Source organism: Pelophylax lessonae, assembly GCF_965119305.1.
Source record: "Pelophylax lessonae genome assembly, chromosome: 2".
Taxonomy (NCBI): Eukaryota; Metazoa; Chordata; class Amphibia; order Anura; family Ranidae; genus Pelophylax; species Pelophylax lessonae.
In genome coordinates, this window is record NC_138769.1 from 426,874,440 (window position 1) to 426,902,280 (window position 27,841).

The window sequence follows — 27,841 nt, forward strand, 5'->3', positions numbered from 1 at the left end:
CAGGAGTGTGTCCGCCAATGAACATAAGAGAAATGGATTTTACGGTAAGTCAAAAATCCCATTTTTTAAAGGCTTGCCTGGTGGTGAGCGTTACATTCATACATACTACAATATTTTAACTAAAATTGACTGCTCTTTTGCTGAGGATTATGTGTATTTCTTTTCACTGGGCTCTCAATTTGTTGCTTAAAATACCATGGAGAACAGCCTTATTTTGTGTTTTGCAGGTGCACACAGCTGGTAATAAGTTAGGACGACGTTGTGATATGTGTTCGAATTATGAAAAACAATTGCAGGGGATTCAGACACAGGAGGCCGAGACAAGAGATCAAGTGAGTCCTTAACCTGTATATTTGTGTAGTAAAGCTTTGTCTGATCCTAAAGAAGAATCATTCAGTGCTTGCATAACATATCCAGTAAAAGGGAGAATTCAAAAAACATTGGTGATTCTTTCTCACTCACTAAAGGATACAGGTATTCAGAGACTATTTGGTTATACTGATGCTTATAAGTGGATTGGACACCAACTTGGTGTAACCCCCCCCCCCCCCCCCTACTCTCAGCATGCCTCAGTTTTGAATTTTTTCCCCTCCTCTGCTGAGAAAAGTCTAACCTTTTTAGTAACTTCCCTGTTTTTTTTCCCCTTCAACCAAGAATTTTTCTCCTTCATTCATTGAAGGATACAGCCCAGCAAGGAATCATGACCATAGGGTTTATAGTGCTACCTCAAGGAGTATAAAAACAAAGCACCCCCTAGGGACAGCCCCTGTTAGTGATCACACCCCTCATCTGCTATAAGTGTAATCCTGAGTCTCTAAAATTACAGTATGGTGTTGCCCCTGAGGAGGCTCAGGCTGCTGCCATTACACCCCAGACATAGAGAACATCTCTTTTTTTTACATTGTTCACACCACTTAAAAACTGGAGAATCATCCTGCAGCTTCTACCAGTGCTGTTACCTGTCTAATCTCCTTTAAAAAGCCCTAAGACCACCTACCTAGACACTTCCATTGCACTGTAATCCCAGCTTTTCTTGACCCTGACAAAGCAGTTCACAACTCCCAGAACCGCCTGGCGGTCATGCACCTTTTTGAAAAATCCTGCGTAGGATGTTCCTGCAGTTAATCTGCTAGTATTACATCCATAGAGAGGATATGCCTGTGTTTAAGGATCACATTGATAAAAGATTAGAGACTCTTTCAAGACATTATTTTTTCCGACAGGCCCTGACCTGCATTCTTCCTTGGCAGTGATGCTAGTCTGTCAATCCCTTGTGAACTGGACGAAGGCTATGAGAAGTGATCCAGTCTGTTTCCAAGCTGATGGCTTGCTTGTGGAGCATTTTGCGCTTGTGCATCGAGCCCTAAACTACTGTGTAGACAGGCTGCTGGTTGCCCCCCCCCCATCTTATTTATTGGTGAACATGCTGACAACTCCTAGCTAAAGTGTTGTGATGCAGAGCAGACATGCTAAAAGCAGTTGGTGTGCATGCCCTTTAAGGGTCAAAGCCTCTTCAGAGCTGCCTTGAACTTTCCCATCTTCTGCTTCAGCAGAAGACTACTAGCGCTCACAAATGGAAGGTCCACCCCTCCTCACAGTCCAAGAAGAGTTCCATTCAATATTCCTAGGTCTCAAAAGCCAAACCCAAGTAATGCACCAAGCTAAACTAAAAACTGTCGGCTTTCAAGTCCCCCTAACCTTCAGATGAAACCAATTCAGCATAAAGAGGCACTACCTCTTTCTAAAGTGGAGAAAAATCTGTTAGCCTTTTTGGGCATCGGGACAGCTAGAGTCTCAAATGTCAGTTTAGGGAGGTAGTTTATTAAGGCTACAAGCTAGAATTTGACTGTCAGCCCCTAACTAGTTTCAGGTCTTCCAAGCTGCTTGTGCCAACAAAGAGATTAGCAGATCTCTTTGCAGTCCTTACAGGTCTTGTGAAGTGTGACATAATAGTTACCAGTGTTCTATTCCAAACTCTCCATAAGTACCAAAATAGAAGGGGCATCTTGGATCTCAAAATCCTAAATGTTTTAATTTGGGCCCAACAAAATTTTCATGAAATCATCCAGAACTGTCATAGCCTCTCTTCAGCAGTGAGACTTTCTTACCTTTTGAGAACATTAAGGATGCGTACCTACGTGTCCCTATTTTACTAGCACTTTGATTCCTTAACTTTTCCATAGACTCTGAAAACTTCTATTTTGTGGCTTTGCCATTCATTCTCTTCCTTTGCCACACAGGAGTTAACCAAGATTATGGATCCAATGCTAGCCTTGCTACACTCCTAAGGCATCCCCATTGTGGGATATCGGGTCAATCTCCATTTGAGGGTGCAGTTGTCACAGGTTCTGACCAACAATATTGCTCAAACCGTCAAGACTTTGCAAAGGTTCAGGTTTCTTCAGATGTCAGTGCTTGGAGTATCAGAGATTTATCCTAGGTACAGGTCAAGCCAGAAACATTCTTCCTTGTGAGAAATTTCAAACTCTCCGCTCCAAGACTTGGACTCTTTAGTCTAGGAGTCATCCCACTCTCTGCTTCTGCATTAGAGTTCTGGATTTGATGGTAGCGTCAAGGCAGTTCCATTTCCCAGTTCCACTCCAGCCCCCTAGAACTAACATCCTGTCACCGTGAGACAGGAGAATTTGTCTGTCACCAAAGACCAGGTTGTCCCTGGCCTTGTGGCCCCAGGAATCCAGCTCTGGAAGGAGCAAGTCCTTCCTTTCAATGACCTATCGAGTTGGGGAGGATTAGTAAACACCCTGCACATGACTTGGATGACAGAGGAACCTCCTCTCCTGATAGATATTTTAAAACTTCAGCAATTTGGTTGTCCCTGCAATGCTGGACCCCAGCTAAAAGGTAACCTGACCCAGATTCAGTTAGACCTTGCCACCGTGGTGGCCTACATCATTCATTAGTGTGAAACCAAAAGTCTTGCTGCTGCAAGAGATAGAAATAATTCTGTCCTGGGCAGAACTTTATGTTCCTACCTTGTCCATTGTTTACATTCCAGGCATGGACGATTGACAGACAAACTAAGCAGAAAACAAAAGAAACAGAGCGCACACCGCCCTTGTGTAACACCATTTAATGAAAATAATAGAAGCCATTAAAACAGGTACTCACAAACATGTGTAGTGTCAAGCATGGAAATAATATCCCCCGATCTGATGTGTACAAGGTACTCTCCTCCTTGCCGGCGGCTCAGCTGTTCGTTCCCGCACTGATAAGTGGATAACGTCCGGCTAAGCCAACTTCCTCAGATGACTCAAGGTAACTCAATGCGGTGCGCCTGCGCACGGTCCAGCCGCCGCTGCACACTCTCCAAGAGCCGGATACTGTAGCCGACAGTGCGGTTACACAGAGGGGAGATCCCCGATCAGGACATGACATTCATGGGGTTGCTAAGGACAACGTTTTGGAGGCGTGGCCTCCTTCAGGTCTCAAGGAACAAATGAGGAAAGATGGACAGAGGAATTTTGTTCAGAATCAGGGACAGTTGGGAGCTATGTAATCAGACTGCTAAGAGATTCGCTTTGTGCTGTACCAGATTGTCTAAAACTTCTGTTTCATGGTCCAGTCTACTATTCTGCTTCACAGTCGCTAACTATAAAGGCATGTCTGTTGAAGTCCAGATCGTAAGGGACAGGGAATCTCTGAATTGGTGTGGAGGCCTAGATCCTCCTTTCTTCCTAAATTGGATTGGCCTTTCATCTCAACCAGGACATTGTTCTTCCAGCCCTCTGTCCGGCTCCAGGTTATCTAAAAATTTCCCCTTTTATTGTTTAGATGTAGTTTGAGTTGTGCTTGTCTATCTCACAGCAACTGAAAGCATTCAAAATATTGACTCTCTTTGTCATCCCTACCCCTATGTCTGTGAGTGCTTTTTTTGGCTTTTCAGAATCAAGCAACTGTTTCCCAAAATTTACAAGCCTGCCACCTGGTCTGCTGTTCACTTTCTCTAAAGCTAGGTATGCACAGATCAAAATGTAACCTGTTCAGTAGGGACTGGCTGAATTTTGCTCTATGTGTAGCCCTCTCTGTTATAACAGGACTGTTGGAAAACCTATTTTGATCAGCATCTAATCAGCTGCAGCACTTATCACTGTATTCTAACAGTGGGGAGTCCCTGATGTCAGAAAACAATGTCCCGGAGGGCAGGAGGAATCCTGCATCCACATCGCTTGTGTTGAATCTGTTTAGTTTTTTGTTTTCAGCCGCTCGCTACAAACAAAAAGTAACCTAGTGTACCTAGCCTAAGTTCACTTAGGTGTTTAGGCCTCATCTCATGCCAATTTTGGGTGTAGGGTCCTTAGGGCGGTTCTGTTAACTGCAGACAACCACCAATTTCAATTTTGCTTGGGCATGTTATTTTTTTGTTGCTGTTTTCCACCCCTCAGTTACACTGGTTTTAGACCTTGAATAATAGTGTCCCTCAGGGAATCAGAAATAAAAAGGGGATTTTCGTACTCGCCCTAAAATCTATTTGTTGGCATTGATTAGGGGGACACGGGTCCCACCCCTCAGTGTTTATAATCATGCTAATGGTTCTGCTTTTCCACCAAACTTAGCCATGCTTGGAAGTAGGAGTCCTACCAAGCTGGTCATTTTCTTTTTCTTGCCAGTGTCCGATCGTCAGTATAATGCAATAGTCTGAATCCCTGTATCTCTAAATGAACTCCAGGAAATTAATTTTACAGTAACTGTAATAATCCTATTTTCTCTGTCGCTTATTGACAGACGCAGTCCTCTTGATTAATAACACATTGGGTTATACTGCCCTCTACAGGAGTAGGACACTAGACGGAAGGAAAACGTTCTGGCCACACCTTAGGGGCAGTCCCAGAGGGTATATCCTCTCTCTCTCTGCTACAGGAAGTCCGTTTTTTCTGTCTAGTTAGGAGTAAGGACCTAAGTTCCTTGCTGGGATCTTGGTCCTGGCAAGATTTTTTATAAAACTTTTTTATTAGGCAGCTTTTTTTCTCCAGTGTTCCTGTGAGATCTTCAAGCAAGTATGCTGAAACTGGGCGACGGGCTGGATGTTTAGATTCAGTGGTCACCCCAGTCAGCCTGCGAGCGTGTGCAGGCTCTAGCTCCGCGCTGGGTCGGCCGCGACATAGTCCCACTGGACGGGGACTGACCCTGCAAGTTAAACGTCTCGCCTGGACGCCAACGACCAGTTGGAACCTGAGTCACGGCGTCCGTATTGGTCGACAGCCCCCCCACCTCGGTGGAGAGGGGTTCTGTCGGGAGTTGGCGCCCGCCTGGTTCCGTTATGGTGAGTAGAATGTTCCCGCTTTCCCCCCTGTCGGGTCGGTTGGTGGACGCGGGCCCCTCCTTAGGATGGTCGGACGCTCAGGTTTCTGGGTCCCCTCTCTATCCTGTAACAGGTCACAGATCCCCCAATTGAATGTGATTGTGTGAAAAAAAAAAACCAGGAGGCTTGGTTTGGGAGCTGACTATCTAAAGTCACTGTATAAGTGGGCACTGTTAAGGGACCATGACTGAAGTCCGTGGCATTACTGTGATGATGGCCATGTATAGGGTGATAGCATCCTACCTGATAAGGTTGCAATAGAGGCCGATGCCTGTGCCTGGACTACCGCCATCCGCAGGCCGCCATCCTCCCGCAGACCGCTATCCTCCCACAGGCCGCCATCCTCCCACAGTTCCCCGCAGGCCGCACAGGCCAATAGCGCTTCCGCAGGCCGCAGCCATCTTCCACAGGCCGCGTGGGGCCGCCATCTTGGCGTAGCCTCGTGTCTCCAGCATGGGGACGGCCATTTTGGAAGTGACCAGTTACCGCGTGGAGAAGCATGGGAGGCGCCGGAAGGCGTGTAAAGGGGCGGAGCCGCCTCCTTTTCCCGGGAAAAGTGCCAAAAGACTTCCTTTCTGTAAGAAGACAGCGCTGAGGCAGGTTGATAGAAACTTCTGTGCATCAGGTGGTGAGCCTTGGGGTCTCTCTCTCTCTGTGGGGTCCAAAGCAGGTAACACTGAGGGGGGCTGTTGCGCTGGGGGATTACAAAAAAAAAAAAATTTTTTTTCTTTGCAATTCTTTTTTCGCTGGCAAGTGTCTTGTATAATCATGGACCCTGCCACACATGTATCCCCACCTGATCACCTCGAGGTGGCCGCAGGACCCTCCAGTACCCCACTGGTTATTGATGCATTATCTGCAGTTTTGGAGTCTTTGGTATCCCGGGTGGAGGTAGCCTGTCAGGGACGGGGGTCAAGAAAGCGACTCCCGCCTACCGCTATTTCATCTGATACGTCAGATACAGATTCTGAGCTGGTCACTGCAGCTGCAGGTCCCTCTGCTGGGGCTGTTGTTTCAGGCAGTGTCTCCTCAGACAGTGAGGAGGACGTATCTGCCTCCGCCATAGCACAAGAAGAAGCGCTGGTGGACGCACTAGTTGTGTCTGTCCGGGAAACCTTAAGACTTGAGGTTACACCGGCAGAGGTAACCGAGATGGAAATTCCTTTTGGTACTAGTAAGCGTGCCAAGATGGCGAAGGTTTTTCCTTTTACCCAAATGTTTTGGCAATAAAATTAAAGAGGAATGGGATCATCCGAAACGAGCCCTTGCTGTTTCTAAACGCATTGCTAGGCGTTATCCGTTTGAGGAATCCCTCATTAAAAAATGGACGGAACCACCAGTGGTGGACCCACCGATTTCCAGACTAAATAAAGCCTCTGTTATCCCGTTGGAGGACGCTCCGTCCTTTAAGGATCCGGTGGATCGAAAAGTGGAAGCGGAATCCCGCACCATTTTTTCCCTGATAGGGTCAACCTTTAGGCCAGTGGTTGCCATTGGTTTAGTTTCACAAACATTGACAGAATGGGCCAAATTGTTACGCCATGACTTAAAGGGGAGAAGTATCCCCCCGGCAGCATCTGATTTGATGGAACAAATTATACAAGGACTACAGTTCGTCTGTGACGCCGCCCTGGATGCCACTCCCTTGTTAGGGCATGCATCGATGTCAGCAGTGGTCCTCAGACGTGTGTTGTGGTTAAAGTGCTGGTCGGCGGATCTAGGTTCCAAGAAAGCTTTGACTAATCTCCCTTTTCAGGGGGATCGCCTGTTTGGGGCCACCTTAGATGAGATTATAAAGGATGTCACTGGGGGCAAGAGCACTTTTTTACCACAGACTGCTAAGGGCAAGGGACCTCGCAACAGGCGAGGACCTTCCTTTTCCGCTCATAAAAGGTTTGTTCGCTCCGCTGGGGCGAGCGAGAAGGGCTCCAAAGCCCCCTCAGTGGGTTTCAGAGGGAGCTGGTTGGGTAAACAAAAATCCGACTCAGCCAAACCTGAAGATAAAACCAACACAGCCTGAAGGTGCGCCCCCACCCATTTCTGGGGTGGGGGGACGTCTTCACCGGTTTCCAGATCCAGGGCTTTCCTGAATCCCGTACAAAGGGGTTCAGGAGGTCATACGGTCGGGATACAAGATCGAGTGTCGACCACTTCTACCGGTGCGATTCTTCCCTTCCAACATTCGTATGCTACAAGGAGCGGTAGTTTCCGTTCCTTGAGCAGGACGTTTTCTTCACTTTTTGCAAAGATCATTCCCAGTTCCCTCCCAGGAATCGGATCCGGGTGAGCGAGCGGACTAGGGAGTCTCTGGTCTGGTGGCTTCGGTCTCCAATGCTCAGCCAGAGGAAGTTGATTTTCTGGACCGAGCAGCTCTAGGGCAGCCCGGTTCGGATCCAGTCAGACAATGCCACGGCTGTGGCTTAGGTCGAGCACCAAGGATTTCACCAGCTGTGCCTTCATTGGGGCACCCGGAGGTGGATCTGTTGGCATCTCGGCTCAACAGGAAGGTGCGGAGGTTTGTAGCCCGCACCCGCGATCCTCTAGCGGACGGAGCAGACGCGCGTATCGCCCCGTAGGGGCAGTATCAGCTACTGTATGTCTTCCCTCCTCTCAAGTTGCTGCTGAAGCTTCTCCGCAGGATAGAGGTGGAGGGAATGCCAGTTATCCTGGTAATTCCGGACTAGCCTCGTCAAGCCGGGCACGCCGACTTGGGCAGACTGGTCGCGGACGATCCTTGGAGACTTCCTCTCAAGGAGGATCTGCGGTCTCAGGGACCGATCTTCCATCTTGCTTTACAATCGCTCGCTTTAACGGCCTGGCCATTGAGACCCAGGTACTGAAGGACAAAGGATTGTCAGCTTCAGTTATTCCTACTCTAATTAAAGCAAGGAAAGCAACTTCTAGTTAAGTCTATTATCGCACTTGGAAGGTTTATATTGTGTGGTGTGAATCCCTTGGATTTCCCCCACGTACCTATTTGGTGACCCGAATCTTGGCTTTTCTGCAACGGGTTGAGCAGAAGCTGTCCTTGAGCACTATCAAGGGTCAGGTTTCAGCGTTAGCAATCTTCTTTCAGAAACCTTTGGCTACTCATTCCTTGGTGCGGAATTTCATCCAGGGAGTGTGGCACCTGGCTCCGCCAGTGTGCGCGCCCTTACCGCCCTGGGATCTTAATCTGGTGTTGTCGGTTCTACAGAAACCTCCCTTTGAAGATATTGGGGAGATTCCCTTGCCTACTTTATCCCAGAAGGTGGCCTTCTTGGTGGCTATCACTTCTGCACGCAGGGGGTCAGAACTGGCAGCATTATCTTGTCGTTCCCCATATCTGGTGGTTCATAGGGATAAGGTGGTTCTTCGTCCGAATCCATCCTTCCTTCCTAAAGTGGTTTCAGAGTTTCATCTGAATGAGAATATTGTGTTACCTTCCCTGTGTCCTAAGCCTAGCCATCCTTGGGAGTTTGCATTACACTCCTTGGATATGGTTCGGACAATCGGGGTACACTTGACTACTACGAACTCGTTTCGTAAAACGGATTCACTTTTTGTGATCACGGATGACCCTATAAAGGGGTTGCCTGTTTCTGCTGCGACCATCTCTAGATGGATCAGACAGACGGGGGTACAGGCTTATTCTATTAAGGGGCGGGATCCCCCGTTCCCTGTTAAGGCGCACTCTACTCGGGCGCTTAGTGTTTCCTGGGCCTTCCGCCATCAGGCGTCAGTGGTCCAGGTTTGCAAGGCGGCTACCTGGTCGTCGGTTCATACCTTTACAAAATTTTATAAAGTTGATGTGATGGCATCGGCGGATGCCTCTTTTGGCCGCAAGGTTCTGCAGGCCGCAATTTGAGGAGACCGGTGGTCTACCTCGAGGGTTTTTTTCCGTTGGATTTTCAGTTGTCTCATCCTGTGGTTGGATGAGCCTTTAAAGACTTCTAGTCGGCACCGGTTGGGCCTTCTAGATTTAAATGTTTCTGTTATCCCACCCCTCATTTGTGGCACTGCTTTGGGACGTCCCAATGTGTTATTAATCAAGAGGACTGCGTCTGTCAATGAGCGACAGAGAAAAATGGATTTTTGTAAAATCTTACCGTAAAATACTTTTCTCTTAAGCTCATTGACAGACGCAGTACCCGCCCCTCGGTTTTTTGAGTTGGGTTGGGTTAAATTCTCTGACACTGCTTTGTGACATAACTGACTTCCTGTAGCAGAGAGAGAGAGGATATACCCTCTGGGACTGCCCCTAAGGTGTGGCCATAACGTTTTCCTTCCGTCTAGTGTCCTACTCCTGTAGAGGGCAGTATAACCCAATGTGTTATTAATCAAGAGGACTGCGTCTGTCAATGAGCTTAACTACCTCAATACTGGGCACTTAAACCCCCTTCCTTCCCAGACCAATTTTCAGCTTTTAGCGCTGTTGCATTTTGAATGACAATTGCGCGGTCATGCAACACTGTACCTAAACCAAATTTATGTCATTTTTTCCCCACAAATAGAGCTTTCTTTTGGTGGTATTTGATCCCCGCCAGGTTTTTTCTTTTTTGGTGCACAAATAAAAAAAGACCGAAAAGTTTGAAAAAAAAAAAAAATTTTTTGTTTAGGTTATAAAATTTTGTAAATAAGTTTTTTCCTGCACTGATGAGCACTGATGACATCGCACTGACAGGCACTGATGAGGAGACACTGATGGGGTGGCACTGATGGGGTGGCACTGATATGCAGCACTGATGGGCACTGATAGGTAGCACTGATATGCAGCACTGATGGGCACTGATATGTGGCACTGATAGATACCACTGATATGCAGCATTGGTGGGCACTGATAGGCAGCGCTGATGGGCATTGATGGGCAGCACTGATGGGCACTGATAGGCGGCACTGATGGGTGGCACTGATGGGCGGCACTGATCGGCACTGATGGGGGGCACTGATGGGCACTGATAGGCAGCACTGGTGGGCAATAATGGGCACTGGTGGGCGGCACTGATAGATGGCAATAACGGGCACTGGTGGGCAGCACTGATAGGGGGGCACCACTGGCAGGCTCTCTGAGCCCTGTTTGCCTTCCCTGGTGGTCATGGTGGGCATCCCTGGTGGTCATGGTGGGCATCCCTGGTGGTCATGGTGGGCATCCCTGGTGGTCATGGGTGGGCATCCCTGGTGGCTCTAGTGGCATCCCCTCCCCCCAGGGCTGCACTGGTAATCAATCATCTGATTACCAGCACAGACCCCCCTGTGATCAGTGAGTAATTAGAAATACTCACTGATCACCCCGGCTGCAGAATCGATCCTCTGATCTTCTCCTCACTGACAGGATCTGTCAGGAGGAGAAGAGATCGAAGCCGTTACAACGGCTGTATTGACATTACATGACGGCTGTGATTGGTCACAGCCGTCATGTGATCAGGAGGGCCAATCACAGGGCCCTCCTGCCGAGTCTTGTTGCTCTGTGTCCTAGGGACACAGGCACATCGAGAGCGCTGCGCGTGCCCGTGGCGGCGCGATCTCTCTCCTTCTGAAGGACGTTCCGGAACGTCCATTCAGAAGGACGAGACTCCCACCCGGCCGTATATGTACTATGGCCCGGGTGGGAGGTGGTTAAGAGAAAAGGATTTTACCGTAAGATTTTACAAAAATCCATTTTTTATGAATGTCTTGCATTCATGTTAGTTTGGTTGGATTCTCACATTCCTCATGTATGCCAGTGTCAAATAGGATAATTTGCAAGCTACAGCAATATGTAGGCTGGTGAAGGGGGGGGGGGGGTTGTATTTTTTTACAGAATGTAATTAAAAGACCACTGTGGTGAAAAAATGTTCTTTACATCAAAAATAAATACAAGCTACCATGCTTGTTTTTTAGCCTTAAGTTGTAGTGTGTTAACTGTCATCTGAATCGTTTTACTGACTAGTTTGTAAAAATCTTTTACAGTAATGGTCTTGTCCACAGGTTAAAAAATTGCAAGTAATGCTGAGACAAGCAAATGACCAATCTGAGAAAAGCTTAAAAGAGAAGCAGGAACTTGAGGATTATTTAAAGCAAAATTCTGACGAAACCGCTAAGCAGGTATGAATTATATATTTCACCAAAGCCATCGATTGCTCCATGTTGAAGGATTCCACCCATCTCAAGTAGTATCTATAGGAGATCATGTTTGATTTGCTTCTGGGTGGGAATGTTATCTCTGTATTTTCTCCAAAAAATTAGAAAGGTTGTGGTGTTTTTATGTATTGATTTTCTTTGCCTCGTGCTTCTCTCTACCATTTAGCTTTCTTAGTAAAAAAAATTAACTTACTGTTGGCTAAGTAAAGCGGAACTTCACCCAAAAGGGGAAGTTCATTTGGCACTTTTTGGGGAATAGTGGGTACCTGGTTTTGACAGGTACCCGCACCCACTTCCAGTCAGATGAGCAGCAGTGATTTGAGCCGGACGTTCAGCCCCCGTCCTTCCCCGCAGTTTTCTGTGACACATCACGGGTCCCAGAAGACTACGGGACCATTAACAAGGAGCAGCGCAGCTCATGCATCCACAGTAGGAAATCGGCTTTGAAGCCACAAGGTTTCACTGGCTATTTTCCTTACTTGAGATGCTGGTGTCTGCACCTGAAGCAGCTTGAAAAATCCGCTCGGGTGAGGACATCGCTGGATCCCTGGATAAGTAAGTGTCTTTATATTAAAAGTCATCAGCTGCAGTATTTGTAGCTGCTGACTGTTTTAATTTTTTGGGGGAGCCTGGAGCTCCTCTCTAAGTAGCTTGGACTCTTGCACAGTACCATTTAAGTATACAATATTCTACAGAATTATGGGAGCTTCAAACCTACAAATGGGAAGTATATAGCAGCTCAGCAGGGACAATTGCCAAATTTGATTCTGAATTTGGGGTACAGTAAACCCCCGTCCATTGCGGGGGTTACGTTCTGGACCCAGCCGCGAAAAGTGAAAATCCGCGAAATAGGAAAACCCTATTAAAATGCATTGTAGGCATGTTTTTTTTTATTGTCACTGTACGTGTAAAAGCATTTTAAGGTCTTTAAACACACTTCTAAAACAATAGAAACTCATTTAAACACATAAAAGATACTGAGAGACATAGCAAGAGCTATGGAAAACACAAAAATATTTCATTTTTAATGATTTATATAGTAAAATAACATTACAAAAAAAAAAGCAATATACCGGGACTGCAAAAACTGAACCGCGATGGAGTGGGGGTTTACAGTATACAGATGTACATTACTGTAAACTGAATCACAACACATGCATTGTTCAGTGAGTGTTGATGCTTGCTGATGGTCTTCACATTTATCACAGCCTGATATGTGTTTAGAAATGTAATAAGTATCAGTTTGTTTTATCAGTAGTATTGTGTGAGGAACAGAAACCTGTTTCTGTTCACTTAAGTTCACTTGTATGTCTTAACCCTTGAAATAAGCTGCAAAACATGTATAGCCTTAACAGCCTGCTCAAACTGTACAACTAAGGGCATTGTGGGTCTTTTTACCTGTTGTAGTTAGTGTGTTATATATAGTAGGAAGACCGCCTAACTTTAACATGACCCTTACCCTAGGTCCACACCTATGTGTTTTTTTAATGTGGTTTGCAGACACGCACTACAGTCCATTTAACATGGTTTCCTGGGTACATGTTCACATCTGTGTGTTTTTAAGCTGGTGCGTTTTTGGAAAGGGTCAGGTACTTTTTTTTTTTTCCCTGCAGCAGATTGCATTTTGTGTGTAATAGACTTCAATGGACCTGCACCAAATACGCAAGTTTTGCTTTTTTATGCATTTTTACATGCGTTTTTTTCCCCCCTCCATAACAAACTAAGCTGCAGCTCTCTGTGCACATTCAGACACAGTCATTGCATCGCCCCGCCCCCTTTCTCTCCTCATTGGCTCACTGACTTTGACAGCTGCAGTCTTAGCCAATGAGGTGGGGAGTCCCGAGCTGCCAAGACACTCCTGCAACCTCACTGGATCTAGATTGACCTCAGGTAACTATTAGGGGGGGGGGGGCTGAGGGGGTCTGCTGCACACACGAGGATTTTTATCTTAATGCATTGAATGCATCAAGATAGAAAAAAACCTGATGTACAGTACAAACCAAAGGTTTGGACACCTTCTCATTCAAAGAGTTTTCTTTATTTTCATGACTATGAAAATTGTAGAGTCACACTTCAAGAGGTAGTCACCTGAAATGGTTTTCACTTCACAGGTGTGCCCTGTCAGGTTTAATAAGTGTGATTTCTTGCCTTATAATTGGGGTTGGGACCATCAGTTGTGTTGTGCAGAAGTCAGGTGGATACACAGCTGATAGTCCTACTGAATAGACTGTTAGCTGCTTTTTTCTTGCCATAATACAAATTCTAAGTACAGGAAAAAGAGCGGCCATCATTTAATTTAAGAAATGAAGGTCAGTCAGTCTGAAAAATTGGTTAAACTTTGAAAGTGTCCCCAAGTGCAGTCACAAAAACCATCAAGCGCTACAAAGAAACTGGCTCACATGCGTACCGCCCCAGGAAAGGAAGACCAAGAGTCCCCTCTGCTGCGGAGGATAAGTTCTCCAGCCACCAGCCTCAGAAATCGCAGGTTAACAGCAGCTCAGATTAGAGACCAGGTCAATGGCACACGGAGTTCTAGCAGCAGACACATCTCTAGAACAACTGTTAAGAGGAGACTGTGTGAATCAGGCCTTCATGGTAGAATATCTGCTAGGAAACCACTGCTAAAGAAAGGCAACAAGCAGAAGAGACTTGTTTGGGCTAAAGAACACAAGGAATGGACATTAGACCAGTGGAAATCTGTGCTTTGGTCTGATGAGTCCAAATTTGAGATCTTTGGTTCCAACTTCAATTATCCCGACATTGACTGGGGAGAGGGGACTACACACTCACATAAGGGCCGTCAATTCACGGAAACCTTACAGGATAATTACATGTCACAGTTGGTGGATTCCCCTACCAGAGAAAACACAATCCTGGATCTATTGATCACTAATGACCCAGACCTAATCTCGGAGGTAGGAGTCCAGGACAACCTGGGCTCTAGCGATCACAGGATGATCACATTTAGCGTAAATAACAATATAGCAAGGCAAGTGGGGAACATAAGAACCCTTAACTTCAGAAGGGCAAACTTTCCAAAATTGTACTTGTTGATGGAAAGGGTAAACTGGGACCGAACCCTGGGATCCCTGACCACAGAGGAAAAATGGGAATGCTTTAGGAACATATTAAACAAAGGCATCTTGCAGTGCATTCCTATGGGAAATAAATTTAGAAGGGACAAAGCCAAACCTGGCTGGCTAAACCGGAGCGTTAAAAAACTTATTAGGGGAAAAAAATTGGCCTTCAGGAAATATAAATCAGAGGGCACAGTATTGGCTTTCGACCAATACAAGGAGGCAAATGGGAAGTGTAAACACAAAATCAAGATGGCTAAAATAGACTTTGAGAGACAAATAGCGGAGGATAGCAAAAAAAAACCCAAAGAAATTCTTTAGGTATATCAACAGCAAAAAAACTAGGGCAGAGCATATTGCACACATAATTAACAATGATGGGAGGATGGTTACAGAGGACACTGAAAAGGCAACCGTGCTGAATGCTTTTTTCTCATCAGTCTTTACACAGAAATCGGAGGGGTACACTGACCATGACTGTATGGTTAGTAGTAATACACAGGACTTGCCACTATGGCTAACAGAGGGTGAAATCAGGGAAAGGCTGGATAAACTCAACACAAACAAATCACCAGGCCCGGATGGCGTACATCCGAGAGTACTCAAGGAACTCAGTAAGGTTATATCCAGACCACTGTTCCTGATCTTTGCGGACAGTATTAGGACAGGAGATGTACCAGGGGAGTGGAGGAAAGCTAACGTGATTCCGATATTCAAAAAGGGTCAGAGGCATATACCGGTAAATTATAGGCCTGTCAGTCTGACATCAGTAGTATGTAAACTTCTGGAGGGGATGATAAGGGACTATATCGTAGAGTTTGCTAAGGACAACAGCATCATCAGTAGTAACCAGCACGGGTTTACAAATGGGCGTTCTTGTCAAACCAATCTCTTAACATTCTACGAGGAGGTGAGCTGGGAGCTAGATAGGGGCAGACCAGTGGATGTGGTGTACCTTGATTTTGCTAAGGCGTTTGATACAGTTCCCCATAAGCGCTTAATTTATAAAATAAGGTCTGCAGGTATCGACAGCAGGGTTTGCTCTTGAATACGGAACTGGCTAAAAGGGCGTGTCCAAAGGGTGGTAATAAACAGCGCGTACTCAGACTGGTCTGAGGTAGTAAGCGGGGTCCCCCAAGGCTCAGTCCTAGGACCAACCTTGTTCAATTTATTCATAAACAGCATTGAGGACGGGATCAGTAGTTCAATATCAGTTTTTGCAGATGACACAAAATTAGGCAGGGCAATAACTGCACAGCATGAAGCAGATATCCTACAGAATGACCTGGACAAAATAACGGAGTGGGCAAAGACATGGCAAATGAGGTTTAACGTGGAGAAATGTAAGGTTTTACACTTGGGGACTAGAAACATAAAAGCACAATACACGTTAGGAGGGGAACCCTTGGGAGAATCAAAAATGGAGAAGGATCTGGGAGTCTTGGTTGATGATAGACTAGGCAACAGCATGCAATGTCAAGCGGCAGCTGCCAAGGCTAGCAGAATATTAGCATGCATAAAGAAAGGGATGTATTCCAGAGATAAGACTATAATCCTTCCACTTTATAAAACTCTGGTCCGACCTCATCTGGAGTATTCGGTCCAGTTCTGGTCACCAGTCCTCAGAAGGGATGTGTTGGAGCTGGCGAGAGTCCAGAGAAGGGCAACTAAACTAATTAGGGGATTGGAGGACCTTGATTATGAGGAGCGTCTGCAATCGCTTGATTTATTCTCCCTGGAGAAGAGACGCCTGAGGGGGGACATGATAGCAATTTTTAAATATCTAAATGGGGATCTAGGCTTAGAAAAAAAGCTGTTCAGTCGAAGGGATTGCATGAGAACTCGGGGGCATACAATGCGATTAGAGGAGAAGCGTTTTAACCTCAGGCAACGTGGGGGGTTCTTTACTGTTAGGGCTACAAGATTGTGGAATTCTCTACCACATGAGGTGGTTTCTGCGGGTAGTATGGTGGCTTTCAAAAGACTCTTAGACGTACATCTCAAGGATCAGAACATTCAGGGGTATGCAAGATGATTACAGCCACACACATCTACACAGGTTGAACTGGATGGACTTTTGTCTTTATTCAACCTCACCAACTATGTAACTATGTAACCACCGTGTCTTTGTGCGACGCAGAAAAGGTGAACGGATGGACTCTACATGCCTGGTTCCCACCGTGAAGCATGGAGGAGGAGGTGTGATGGTGTGGGGGTACTTTGCTGGTGACACTGTTGGGGATTTATTCAAAATTGAATGCATACTGAACCAGCATGGCTACCACAGCATCTTGCAGCGGCATGCTATTCCATCCGCTTTGCGTTTTAGTTGGACCATCATTTATTTTTCGGACAATGACCCCAAACACACCTCCAGGCTGTGTAAGATGCTATTTGACCAAGAAGGAGAGTGATGGGGTGCTGTGCTAGATGACCTGGCCTCCAGTCACCGGACCTGAACCCAATCAAGAGAGTTTGGGGTGAGCTGGACCGCAGAGTGAAGGCAAAAGGGCCAACAAGTGCTAAGCATCTCTGGGAACTCCTTCAAGACTGTTGGAAGACCATTTCAGGTGACTACCTCTTGAAGTGTGACTCTACAATTTTCATAGTCATGAAAATAAAGAAAACTCTTTGAATGAGAAGGTGTGTCCAAACTTTTGGTCTGTACTGTATATACAACCACTTTAATATTAGCAAAAATGCTTGCTTTACTCTTTAATTTAAATGAAAACAAAATGATCATTGAGTTAAAATTAGCCTATCCTATAAATTCTGCAAAGCAAACGCAGCCGTGACATGTTTTCCCCCCACGGCTGTTGTCTCTGAAGCTAAGGGGTGAGGTAGTGGTTGGGGGAGGTAAAATGTGTCTCAACCGCAAGGTCCCCCCCTTCCCCCGCCAACCTCGGGTGTGAAAGATCTTAAATAGTGTAGCCAGTAGCAACGTCACCAATTGCCACCACACCAGTTACAGTGTTACTTGACCAATGTCCTCATCCAGCAACAGTGTTCCTAATCACTGTCACACCAGTCTGTGTCACAGAACCAGTGTAAGCGATCAACAGTGTCCCTGATTGCTTCCACACTAGTGACAGTGTCACCAGGCCAGTGCAGCTAGCAATAATGTTCCCACACCAATGTAGCCACACCAGTGCCAGTATTACCAGAGTCGGTGCAGCCATCAACAGTGTCCTTAATTACCACCATACAAATATGGTGTCCCCAGAGCCAGTGCAGCCAGTAAGTGATTCTGATCACTGCCACCAGTGCACTGTTGCCTGCTGTCTGTTCTGACCCTGGCCTGTCTTTTGACCACATTTGTGCCTGCTTTCTGGATTGATCCTTTGCCTGTTTGTTGAACACATCTCTTGCTGCTGCCTAAACTGACCTATCAGCATGTCCCACTGAATTGGTTCTCTGAGACACCAGTCTCAGCCATCCCCTTTGGACAACTGCACTCCTGGAACCACAGGAACTCTTTTGTTCTTCCTTTATTCAGCCTCCTGTACTTCCTGGTCAGTACACATACCAGTACTAGTAGGCTAGCCTTGCTTGACTTGAAGAAACAAGAGCTGCTATAGCTGATACTACACTAAGCTTTTTTTCTCTGACCACTCAGAGGTGAACGTTACAGTACATACAGTTGGTTAATTTTTGTGATACAGTGTTTGGTACATAATCCGTCCAAACATTGAAAGTCTTACAAATGTGGTATACCCATACTCTGGAATAGTAGCAGAATGTGTCTTGGGGTGGAATTCTAAGTATGTCCACGCTGTGTGTGAAAAATGTCTTATTAAATTGACAACTTCCAATTGTCCAACAAACTTTCATTCCACATTTTCTAAAAATGTTCAGCTCACGATCCCACTTAAAAAAAAAAAAAAACCTTGGGATATTTAGTCTCTGAAATGTAATTTTGTGGGTGTTTCTGCTATTCTGGTGCTCCAGGGCCCCTAAAAATGTGATGCGTAGTCAGGAAATTAGATGCATAATTTATGCCCATAGAAAACCTTAAGGGGCTCCTTAGAATTTTGGGCTTCTCTATGTGGTAAGCCTGTGAAAAAGTCTATCGTGGTGTCGTAGACTTGGGAGGAATAGCAGAATGTGTTTTGGGATTCGATTCTAATTATGCCTGTGCTGTATGTTAGAAATAGCTTATTAATTGACAACTTTGGGAATAAAATACACTTTCATTTTCCAAAAACTTGTGGGAAAACAATGAAATCTTCAAAATACTCATCATGCTTCTTGGGATGTCTCACCTGTACTTGTACTCCAGGGCCTCCAAAAATGTGATAGTCTCAGTAGTCAAGAAATTATGTAATTTATACCTTCAGAATGCCTAAAGGTGCTCCTTGGAATTTGGGTCTCTATGTGGCTAGGCTGTGAAAAAGTCTCACATTTTGGTATCGCCATACTGTGGAGGAGTAGCAATTCTAAGTGTGCCTATGCTTGGTGTTAGAAATATCTTATTAATGACAACTATGCATTTTTATTTTCATATTCTTTCCTCATCTTCCAAAGAAATGAGTGGCAAAAAATTACACTTTCAAAAGACTCTTTATGCCTTTCAGAAAATACGTTGGGGTGTATGCTTTTGGAATTGTAATCATTTTGTCGTCCTGGCACTTCAGGGACTCAAGAAATATGATGGCTAGTCAGGAATTTAGATGTGTAATTTATGCTCCTTGAAAGCCCAAAGTTCCCCCTTGGATTTTGGGACCCAACAAGCAACTAGGCTGTGAAAAAGTCCCACATGTGGTATCCCCATGCTCGGAAGAAGTACCAGATGGTGTTTTGGGGTGTATTTGTAACTATGCCTTTGCTGTGTGTGAGAAATAATTAATAAAATGACAACATTGTGAAAATACATTTATATAACCACTTCAATACAAGGCACTTTAACCCCCTTCCTGCCCAGGCCAATTTTTAGCTTTTAGTGCTGTCGCACTTTGAATGACAATTGTGTGGTCATGCAACACTGTACCCAAATGAAATTCTTTATCATTGTTTGAGACAGAGCTTTCTTTTGATGGTATTTAATCGCCCCCGTGTTTTTTTGCGAAACAAACGAAAGAAAGACCAAAAAAAAAAAGTTTTTCTTAGTTTCTGTTATAAAATTTCACTGATAGGCTGCACTGATGGGCACCTATGAGGAAGCACTGATGGGTTCTGATATGCAGCACGGATAGGCCGCACTGATGGGAGTGCCCTGATTATCAGTGTAAATGTCCCCTGTAACTGGAAAGCCGGTTATCGTCTTTCCTTTCCTCAGACACGAATAGTGCTGAGGAAAGGAAATGCCGATAACAGGCATTTGTTTACATGTGATTGGCTTTGATTGGTTGTCCGATCAGATCCCATGGTAAAGAGCCTGATTGGTGATGCACTGTGTCCAAGCAACACAGCTTATCAGCGATCTCCTCGCTGCGTGCCCCCGGGGGCACGCACGAGCAGCACATGTAAAGGACGTCATATGACATCCAGTCAGGATCTTAAAGCCACCGTTCAGCCGTCGTTCTGCTATAGGCCAGGCGGGAAGGTGTTGTTTCTTAATTTTCCAAAGAACTGTGACAAAAAAATACAACTTCAAAACATTTGCCATGCCTCTTGCTAAATACCTTGGACTGTGTACTTTCCAAATGGGTTAATTGGGGGGGTACTGTCCTGGCATTTTAAGGCCTGAAATAAAATAGACAGTCCAAACATAAGGACTGATCCATTTAAAAAAAAAATTATATATATACCATGGTTATGGTAGAGTCTATAACTTTCACGTAGATTATACATTCCCTACCAAGGGAAATGTAGGAGAATACATTTTGGCCTAAATTTATAAAAAAAAAAAAATAATTATTTGCAAACGAAGAAACATTTTTGTGGGGTTTTCTTTTTTTTTTTCAAAATGTTTGGCCTTTTTTTTTTTTTTATTTGAGTACAGTTTTGCATGACTCGGCAATTGTCACTTTGTCAGAGCAAAGTGTGACAGCACTGGAAACTAAAAAATGGCCGGGGCAGGAATGGGGTGAAACAGGCCGGTTTTCAAGTGTTTTATAAATACACTGGATGTAACGAAAAAAGTATAGGGACTGTGTTGCTGAACTCCCCGTAAAAATGACAGTTGCTGGTTACTTAGCCACAGCAAGCATACGCAAAGCAGTCCGAACTCCTGATCTACATACTGGTTTAGAGTTGGTTATTAAAGTAATTTATTGCATCATCTTTGCATCTGAGTTACTAGAACATTCAAAGTGAGAGTGACAATCTACTTGGTTATCTTAGTTCAGGCTTCTTTCAAATATTTCTTGGCTGGTATGCAGGGTGACCAAGCAAAGGAAAGGTAAAGTTTTTCCCTTTAGTGTTCCATGCAAAAGCCATTAATAGATCTACTTGTGTTATTAAATATATTCTGACAAATCACATTCACTGCAAATGTTTTTTTCTGTTGTTAGATAACTGCCGTAACACTGCGAGCTCAGGATTCAGAAGTGTTGCTCGCTGAAATTCAGCAGACTTTCTCTCTAGCAAAGAGAAGTGTTCAAGAGCAGATGGTAATCTCATTTATCCATTTCTTCATTCTGTAAAGAGTAAAATCAAATATGACAATTTGAGTTGGTCACGGCCCTGCTCTTCAGCCCTTTAGACTTACAGCTGATCTTCACTGCATCTGAGCACCACAAACCAAAAAAACACTGTTTAATTCATTTTTAATATTTAAAGCAAACTCCCCCCCATCCATCTGTGTGTCCATGCTCTATTTTGGTGAGAAATCACTTCAAAAAACATCCCCTAGAATTTCTGGTTGTGGCCATCTTGAGTAAAGGCAAATGATTCATGTAGCATTTACTTCCTGCCCTTAGCAGGAGATTGTGCTTCGCTGGAAAAACCCTCCTACTCTCCTCCCTTCCTAAAGACTCCTGGGAGGTATGACCTCATTTGCCTAGGCAGAAAACCAGGAAGTAACTGAAGAAATGTAAAATAAAAAAGTTTAAAACAAGTAAATATATTCCTATCTATTTACTAATGCTAGCAGCATGAGGATCAAAAAAAATCAATATTGATCGGGAGACTGACTTTCCGCTTTAAAATAAATACCGTATGTTCTTTGGCATGCAGACCAAAGGAAAATGTTTACTTTAATTCTGGCCCCTGCAGCTCTTTCAGCTGCTGCTTTTTTTTTTTTGGTACATGTGGCTCACATCCTCCCTCCAACATGAGAACATTGGTACTTGCCATTTGTACTTCTGCATTTATTTCACACAACAGCCTTACTGCTTTTTTGCATTTACCCTATGTCAGCCACTGTAAGCTACCTGCTGATTGCCCTATATTGCTGCTGCTGTTTTAATTTAAATTATTATTAATGGGGTTACAGTGGGTTTATATTTTTGCTAAAGGAAAACTACATAGTGAGTTTTATACAAATGTGAATTAGTACCTGTCTCACAATGCCGTCTTTAGGCATCTTATTATGTTAGGATAAAGTCCTTCAGAAAGGACACTAACTGCATGGTCCTGTGTATAAAGCAGAATCAAGAAAACAATATGCGAAGAACCATTTTAACCACTTAAGCCCCGGAAGATTTTACCCCCTTCCTGACCAGGGGGTATTTTGCGATTCGGCACTGCGTGACTTTAACGGACAATTGCGTGGTAGTGCGACGCTGTACCTTAACGAATTTGACATCTTTTTTTTCCCACAAACAGAGCTTTCTTTTGGTGGTATTTGATCACCTGTGCGATTTTTTTTTGATCATGCGCTATAAACAAAAAAAGAGCGTCAATTTTGCAAAAATAACTATTTTTCACTGAAATTCCCCCCAAAAAAAAATGTAAAAATCAAAATGTTTTAACATTTTAGGCCAATTTGTTTTATGCTAAATATTTTTGGTAAAAAAAATCGCAAAAAGCGTATTTTGATTTGGTTTGTGCAAAAGTTATTGCGTTTACTAACTAACGGAAAGATTTTTGTCATTCTTGTTGTTTTTTTTAACGCGTAATGGCGGTGATCTGCGATTTTTTTTTTTTTTTTTTTTTTTTTTTTTTTTTTTTTGCGGGATTGCGGCGGACAGGTCGGACCCTTGACTGACATTTTGACACTTTTGGGGTTACCAGTGACATTACTACAGTAATCAGTGCTATACATATGCACTGCTACTGTAAGATGACACTGGCAGTGAAGGGGTTAACTTTATTTGAGAGGGAGGGGTTGTGTGTGTCCCTAGGGGTGTGATTCTAACTGTGATTGGCTGTGGCTTGAGGTGTAGGAACAGTGATCAACGGTCCTACATAGTAGAACCGTATGTTCACTGTTCTTACACAGGGGAGAATGACAGACGGCTTGTTTACATTAGCCACCTGCCTTTCTCCCGCTCTAACGGACGATCTCGAGTGCCCGGCGGACATCTGGTCCGCCGGGCACACGTGCGGGGGGGGGGGGGTCCGTGACCGAGCGGGAGCGCGCGCTCGCTCCCCAGAGCCTCACAGGCTAGTGACGTACCCATACGTCACTTTGCCTGTGAGGGGCTGACCGCCGCAGTATATGTACTTGCGGCGGTCGGCAAGTGGTTAAAAATTATATACGTCCAAGCAATCAAAATAGTAACATGAGAAATAACTTTTTGCATATTTTGAATATAGGTACTCTATACTGTTGTGCTTTTGCTTTAATAGAATAGATCCTCTTAAACTTTTCTAGATAATTTTATGTGCTTCTAGTGGTACTTTTACGTCTGCTACATTTTGCCATCATTTAAGAAGCTGAAACCATCATGATGGATTGTAGAGAAACACTTGAATAGGTTTGCTATAATAATTCCTGTTTATTTTTTGTCTGTTGATTTCAGGCTGTGCTGACACAGTCACGGGAGCAAGTCTCTGAAGAGTTGACCAGACTACAGAAGGACAATGAAAGTCTTCAAGGAAAACATGGCTTGCATGTGTCACTACAGCAGGCAGAAAATTTCATTCTCCCGGAAACTGTTGAGGTATATTTCTATCTTCAGGCAAATAGTTTTTGCTGCTTCCACTACATTATGTGTGGACATAATGTCGTTGATGCCACAGAGATCTTGAGTTTTGTTTTATGGAACAATCTGTGACTATTTACCTGCCAGGTCATCTGGATATTGTAAACCTACATGATCCATGTGAGGAAAAAGTAAAAGGAAGCCTATAGTTTTAGTGTAAATCATGACTCCCAAGAAGACATGACAGATTGTCTTGAAGGGAAAAAAACACATTGATGCATTCTTTGGGGTTTCTCAGTATGCACCTTAGCCATGTATAATTTTGCTGTTCAATTTTTTTATTTTTTATTTATGTAGTCAGTTTAAAAGAAAAAATATCATGTATGTTAACATTCTTGCTTAGACCAGAGGGTCTGAGTAAATGGTAATTAAGGTGTTTTATTCAGCCATTCATCTTTAGACTTAATTCCAGAAGAATTTTATCTGCTTCATTTTCATCGCTCTCAATTGGCTGCCTCTATTTATTCCTAGGAACTACATGAATTAGTTCTGAAATATAGGGAAGATATTATAAGTGTCCGGACTGCATCTGACCACCTTGAAGAAAAATTGAAAGCAGAAATTTTATTCTTAAAGGAGCAAATTCAAGCAGAGCAATGTCAGAAAGAAAATCTAGAAGAGACCCTACAGATTGAAATAGAAAATTGTAAAGAGGAGATAGGTAAGACTTCAGCTTTTCATCCAATTGGCAAAAGGGAGAGGGAGTGGTTGATGAGGTTTGTATTTTGAATTCATACGGTAGATATTGGGAGAGCTTTTAAAATTCTGTCTTTATCTTCCTTGCACTCCTTTCTCACTCCCTCAATATTGCTAACCAGTAGATATTTAAAGTATTTGTGAACCTAAAATGCCAACTACATCACGTCAATGCTTACCCACAAGTTAAGCATGTAATTTAATCTCAAAATGTTTTAAAAAAATGTTTATGTACTATTTCTGTTTTCTTAGCAGTCAGATCACTGCTGCGCTCCCTGTTCACTTCCTTCTCCAGGTGCTGTCACATACAGGTCCCTCTCAAAAAATTAGCATATTGTGATAAAGTTCATTATTTTCTGTAATGTACTGATAAACATTAGACTTTCATATATTTTAGATTCATTACACACAACTGAAGGTAGTGCAAGCCTTTTATTGTTTTAATATTGATGATTTTGGCATACAGCTCATGAAAACCCAAAATTCCTATCTCAAAAAATTAGCATATCATGAAAAGGTTCTCTAAATGAGCTATTAACCTAATCATCTGAATCAACTAATTAACTCTAAACGCCTGCAAATGATTCCTGAGGCTTTTAAAAACTCCCAGCCTGGTTCATTACTCAAAACCGCAATCATGGGTAAGACTGCCCACCTGACTGCTGTCCAGAAGGCCATCATTGACACCCTCAAGCAAGAGGGTAAAGCTGGATACACATTATACAACTTTTGTTAATTTTTTGAGAGGGACCTGTATCTCAGGAGCTCTTTAGCTCCAAAGAGACAGTCAAAAGTGTCCTTAGGCTGTAGACAGGGATAAAGGTATGATTGCCATCCCTTGACACTCCTTGCCTACAATCCTGTGGGGCAAACTTGGTTTTATGAGGATAGGTGGGTGGGGAGGCAGGCAATTATGTGATCTGTAAGGTGTGCTGGCAGGCAAAACACATTATAGAGGAGCAGAGAGACATACACATTGGAGTGTCCTGGCCTGGGCAAGGGGTGTGGAGCTAAACAGACCACAGAAATACAATCACTCCAAGAGAATGATACACAAACTGACCACGCCAGCACGGTTCTGCTTTCGTGCTTGGCGTGGTCAGGTTGGTACAGCGAAGAGAGGGAGTAGCATGATCACCAGGCATTTCTAAGAAATAAAAATATAACGGATTACAGTTGCACACCCCCTTATACAAGCACAGACACATGTATGAAATAATAGGGATAACGTACACTTTAATGCATTCTAAGTTTTAAACCAACATAGGAATATAGGACTCTGTACTTGCCACCATTGTGATGTGTAACACTTAGCACAGTAAGCGTCCTTTCACACGGGGCAGACTCTGCCTGCAGATTACAGGTCTGTGTCCACTCCACTTGTGAAAATCAGACACAGCCTGCTCTCCTATATGGGCTGTCGAATGTAAATGGACCACTTGTCCGTTTACACCTGACTGCCATCCGATCCGCTGCACAGAAAGGGGCCGTTTTAGCAGGTTGGACGTAGGCGGGTATAAAAGGACACATGTCAGCTTACACCCGCCTCCAACAGAACATTCATGTGAAAGGGGCCTAACAGTTACACTTAGTCACACTGTACAGAATCCCTAGAAAGATTTAGGTTTACCTACCATGCAATATGTTTGCAAATATATACTTGTTAAAGGGCCCATTCACACCAGAAAGCTGTGCAGGAAACCCCCATTCCATGAGCGTATCCTGCACCACATTCAAAACACACTGCACTTGCTATCTTCAGCGGTTATTAATGCAATGCTTCCAGCATCCCAAACGCATATTGCAAATGCAGTGCATTTGTCTGCATCAAATTACATGGTACAGAATTACTATGTGATCCGGTTGCAGTGCACTTTTTAAAGTAGTGCATGCACTACTTTTGGTGCTGTGTAGTGTGATTTAAGCCCATTCAAATGAAAGGGCTGAAATGACATTGCGCTTAGATTGCACAGGAAAGGCGAACATGTTCCTGCTGTGAACCGGCCCTATTCAATGCCTGTGCTGGGAAAACACTTTGTGTAGTAACATTCACTTTGTAGCACTGCTGTGAAAGGCACCAACTCAAAACATATACAATATAGTGGTTGTAGCTGATAAGTGGAGTTACTTTCTAGAAGCAGATCTTACCAGGGTAACTGCCTACAAGAAGAGAACTAATCAGAGAAGGCGCTTCACTCTCCATACTTTAGTATTGTTCTCTAAGTTCACACTGCCGCAACTTCAAACCCAAAGTCGCACCAAAAGTAGTGCAGGAATCTTTTTGTAAGTCCAAAGTGACTTAAGTCACTCTTGATAGAACAATACCATTGCACTTAATGGAGATGCAACTTGTGCTCTCAAAGTGGGAGCGCATGTCACACCACTGTGAACTGGGCCTAAAACTTTATCTTCAGGTTCCTTTTTTATTTGACCTGTTTCTTCTGGTGTTCTGATAGCTTATATGCTTATGTGATGCCCCTTCACCAGTAAATGTCTTCTTGGTTTGTGCTGGGAAATACCAAAAAAAAAAGCATAGCAAACATACCATTGAGATCACTGGATCTATATGTTGTCCTATTTGGTGTTTCTTTTTGTTCAGCACAATAACTCAAAAAAACTCAGAGATGGGCAGTAATACAAAATAAGTCTCTCTACAGTTTTTTTTTCCTCCTTGACACTTTCGTACTTTCTTTTGTTCCTTCTTCCTCCTGTCTCTCATCACTTTGCAGACATCTTAGAAGGTAGGATTTACTTGTCTATTTTAAGTTTGTGCTGTAGGTTTTATGTTGGCTCATGGGTTCCTCATTATTCATATCCTAGAAGATGACCTACATTCTGGTTTGTCTGCTTGTTCTTTGTCATAGAAAAATGATTGGCAACTAACTTTAAACCATTTCCTGTTCTCTGCTGCAAATCCAAGGAGTATTAGAGCATCCCTCTTCTCTAAGCACAGCATTACTCTCTTGTGCTCTCAAAAGAGGATTATTTAAATTGAACAAACAAAAGAACATACGTAGGGACAATGCTTAACCACGTTTAGACCAGGGTTTTTCTGGCACTTTTTGTTTACAAGTTGAAATTAATATTGTTTGCTTGAAAATTATTTAAAACCCCCAAACATTATACATTTTTTTTTTTTTAGAGACCCTATGGTGATGTTTGAAAATTTTATGTTATGTTTTATTTGAAAAAAAAAAAAAACACTTTTTAATGAATTAAAAAAGAAAACAATATAATACCCCATTTTTGTAAAATTGGAAAGATGATGTTACGTCAAGTAAATAGATAACTAACATGTCTTTAAAATCGCCCACACCCGGCAAACTACGGTACATAAATATTTACAAGGAGCTTTAATTTTTTTTACATTATTTTTACTGTACCTTTTCATTTTTTGTTTAATCACTTTAAGTCCCCGTTCACACTGGGGCGACCTGTGAGGCGACCTGGTCGCCTCACAGGTCGCCTTCCATAGGGAAGCTGCGGACCCGTTCTAATAGGAGCGACACAAGTCGCTCCGACTTAGAAAAAGGGTCCGGAGCTTCTTTGGGGCGACCCGGAGCGACCGTCATAGACTTCAATGTTATGAAGTCCGTGGCGGCCGCTTCAAAGTTGCGGCG

At 43.9% G+C, this 27,841-nt stretch overlaps 1 protein-coding gene across 1 annotated transcript in view; it reads left to right on the top strand.

Annotated features, from left to right (window-relative positions):
* Positions 1-27,841, top strand: part of RABEP1 (rabaptin, RAB GTPase binding effector protein 1) — a 166,051-nt gene that overhangs the window by 98,086 nt on the left and 40,124 nt on the right. The window contains exons 10-14 of the mRNA XM_082244647.1: positions 228-332; positions 11,267-11,383; positions 20,949-21,047; positions 23,343-23,483; positions 23,997-24,186. Coding sequence (XP_082100773.1) covers positions 228-332; positions 11,267-11,383; positions 20,949-21,047; positions 23,343-23,483; positions 23,997-24,186 — 652 coding nt within the window. The remainder of the gene's footprint in view (positions 1-227; positions 333-11,266; positions 11,384-20,948; positions 21,048-23,342; positions 23,484-23,996; positions 24,187-27,841) is intronic.